This window comes from Hydra vulgaris, chromosome 05 (assembly GCF_038396675.1).
Source record: "Hydra vulgaris chromosome 05, alternate assembly HydraT2T_AEP".
In the NCBI taxonomy this organism is placed as follows: domain Eukaryota; kingdom Metazoa; phylum Cnidaria; class Hydrozoa; order Anthoathecata; family Hydridae; genus Hydra; species Hydra vulgaris.
This window is the reverse complement of record NC_088924.1, coordinates 43,887,501-43,890,000: the sequence shown is the minus strand read 5'-3', so window position 1 is coordinate 43,890,000 and position 2,500 is coordinate 43,887,501. Positions and strand designations below refer to the sequence as shown.

Sequence of the window (2,500 nt, the reverse complement as noted above, 5' to 3'; positions counted from 1 at the left end):
TCAACCTTAAACTATTCGTTTTTTAATGTAATCTTCAAAAAAAATTGCAGTTAGTTACCAAACCATTGCAATTAGTTACCAAATCATCAATTAAACAAAACTTAGAGCATAAAAAAAATTACAACATTTTTGTAATTATAAAAAGTTTATTTTATAAAGTAATTATAGCTAATTGTAAAATACCTTAAAAACTTGAATCAAATCTCTATTTAATCAAAGTTACCTAACTTTTTAATCAAAGTTAGGTAACTTTGATGAAAAAGCTCTAGAATTTCTTCCAACAGAACTCTCAACTTCAGAGATTTTCGAGTTTTTATTTGAACAGAAATTTAAATGTAAAGTAGAAGACTTGGAGCTAAGTAGCATTTTAAAGTTAGTGATCATAATAAAGCTATATCAATAAAGTTAATAGAAAAATTATTTGTTTACATGCAATTGTAAAACTTTGAGAAGTTTAATTAAACAACCACTATTTAATACAAGTAAGGTAAATAAATTTACATCAAAAATAAACGTAATCTAATCGTCTTTAGGGATATTCTTGAATTTTATTCAAGAATATCCCTAAAGAGTGTTCTTTGTTTTTTTTCCAGCACTCAATTGTAGATTTTAAAAAATGAAGATTGTTTACGTGAATTATATTTTTTAAGACTTTAAAATATTTTTTTTTTGCTTTGCATTATTTTGGCTATTGCACAAAGCTTTGACACTATCTAAAAAGGGTTTGGAGTTGTTTGGCTTTCTAACTATGACTCAACAATATCAAATTATTTTGTTTTTAAACAAGCAAATAAGTAAGTATATCTTATTTTGCTGCATGATTTTTGATATAGAAATTGGATAGAAAGTAAGGATGAATATAATTTTTACTATGTTTTGAAATTTTTAGGAGTGACTACAGGCTGTAAAATGCTCTGTTAACTATGTTAACTTTTTTTTTAATTATTAGTTTAATAAAAAAAAAATGATTAAATGTTTTAATTACAAAATAAAAAAATACTTTTGTTCATTTTTGATTAATAAACTGCCACAGAAAATTCTCTATTTTTTACAGGAGTTATTGTTTGTAAAGAGGAACATATAAATCTTTAATGTATTATTTAAACAATTAGGTTGTTTGTATGTTTCACAGCCCTAATTATTTTCTTCTTGAGCACAGGGTTTTTGTTACAATTTTTTAATTTTCTTTTTTTTTTTTTTTTTTTGCCAGTTTTTGATAGTATTGTTTTTATTTTTTGAAATATTGCAAGCTTTTTAATGGTTAGCAAATCTAGTTTTAAGTTTTTAGAATCTAGTTTTAAAAAACTAGTTTTAGAAACTAGTTTTTAGAATCTAGTTTAAGAATATAGTTTTAAGTTTAAGTTGCGGTAGTGGTGTAGTGGTAGAGTGCTCGCTTCATAAGCGAGAGGTTCCGAGTTCGATTCCCACCACGTCCCTGGTAGTTCCACGCTCAACTTGTTTCTCTGCGCAGCAGCCTTGTTCGTCAAGGTTCGTGTTTCGGAGTTAGAGAGTTGAGAGAGGAATATAACCACAATTAGCCTCCTCATCTGTAGTGGCCTTCTTGGCCACCTTGGGGAGGTGAATTATTAAAAGAAAAAAGAGAGTTTCATTTATGCCAGTATATGATTTTGATTAATTTGCCGTGAGGTTTATATAAGATGACTTTTGCTTGGTATATGATATTGTTTATCAAGCAGTTATTGAGAGTTGTGTATTTTCATGGCAGTTGCAGTTGAGTTTGGTACAATGAATAATTTCTTTTTTATTGTAGGTGCCAATATATTGTTAGACTTAAATGGGAACTGCAAGCTTGCTGATTTTGGTATATCTAAACAGATACAGGTAGACTTGCTGTTTATTCTTTTGTCTTTTTGTTTACTTGAGTTATTATTTTTTTTTTAATAAAAAAAAAGGTAAGGTTATGGTTCCAAAATACTAATATAAAATAATTAGGTTGTTTGTGTCACTGGATTTAGTAGAATTTTTTCTGGAAAATTTCAAAAGATAAATAAGTAAAGCCTTGTTGATCTGTGGGTGGTTGTAAAAACGTCATAATATGGTATTCTGGTATCAACACACCAAATGTTAATCACCATCATGCCAAAAAAGGCAAACAACAAAATATAAAATAATTGTTCTAAAGTTAATATATAAAACTTTCAAAATGTAAATGAAGTTTTCAAAAAGTTTTTATTTTTCTTATTGATGGTTTTATAACTAATTTGTTATATAAACAATTTTTTCTCAATTTAAAATCAAACTAACCTTTTCTGTATTAATTTTGAAAACCAAAAGAAAACAAAATTATTTTCAAAGATCTATAGCCTGTTTAGCCTGTTATGTCTTTCTAAATAAATACTTATAAATAAAAAAAAAGTTTTTTTCAATAAATTGACTCTTTTTTATTTAACTATGTATATTTACACAGTTGTAGAAAAAAATACTTTTTTCTACAAATACAGGCTTTTTTAGTGTGTGATGTCATACTGAAAAAACCTGC

At 26.4% G+C, this 2,500-nt stretch overlaps 1 protein-coding gene across 1 annotated transcript in view; it reads left to right on the top strand.

Moving 5' to 3' along the window:
• Positions 1 to 2,500, top strand: part of LOC100214693 (mitogen-activated protein kinase kinase kinase 2) — a 36,303-nt gene that overhangs the window by 22,823 nt on the left and 10,980 nt on the right. Inside the window, exon 4 of the mRNA XM_065798260.1 lies at positions 1,772 to 1,842. Coding sequence (XP_065654332.1) covers positions 1,772 to 1,842 — 71 coding nt within the window. The remainder of the gene's footprint in view (positions 1 to 1,771; positions 1,843 to 2,500) is intronic.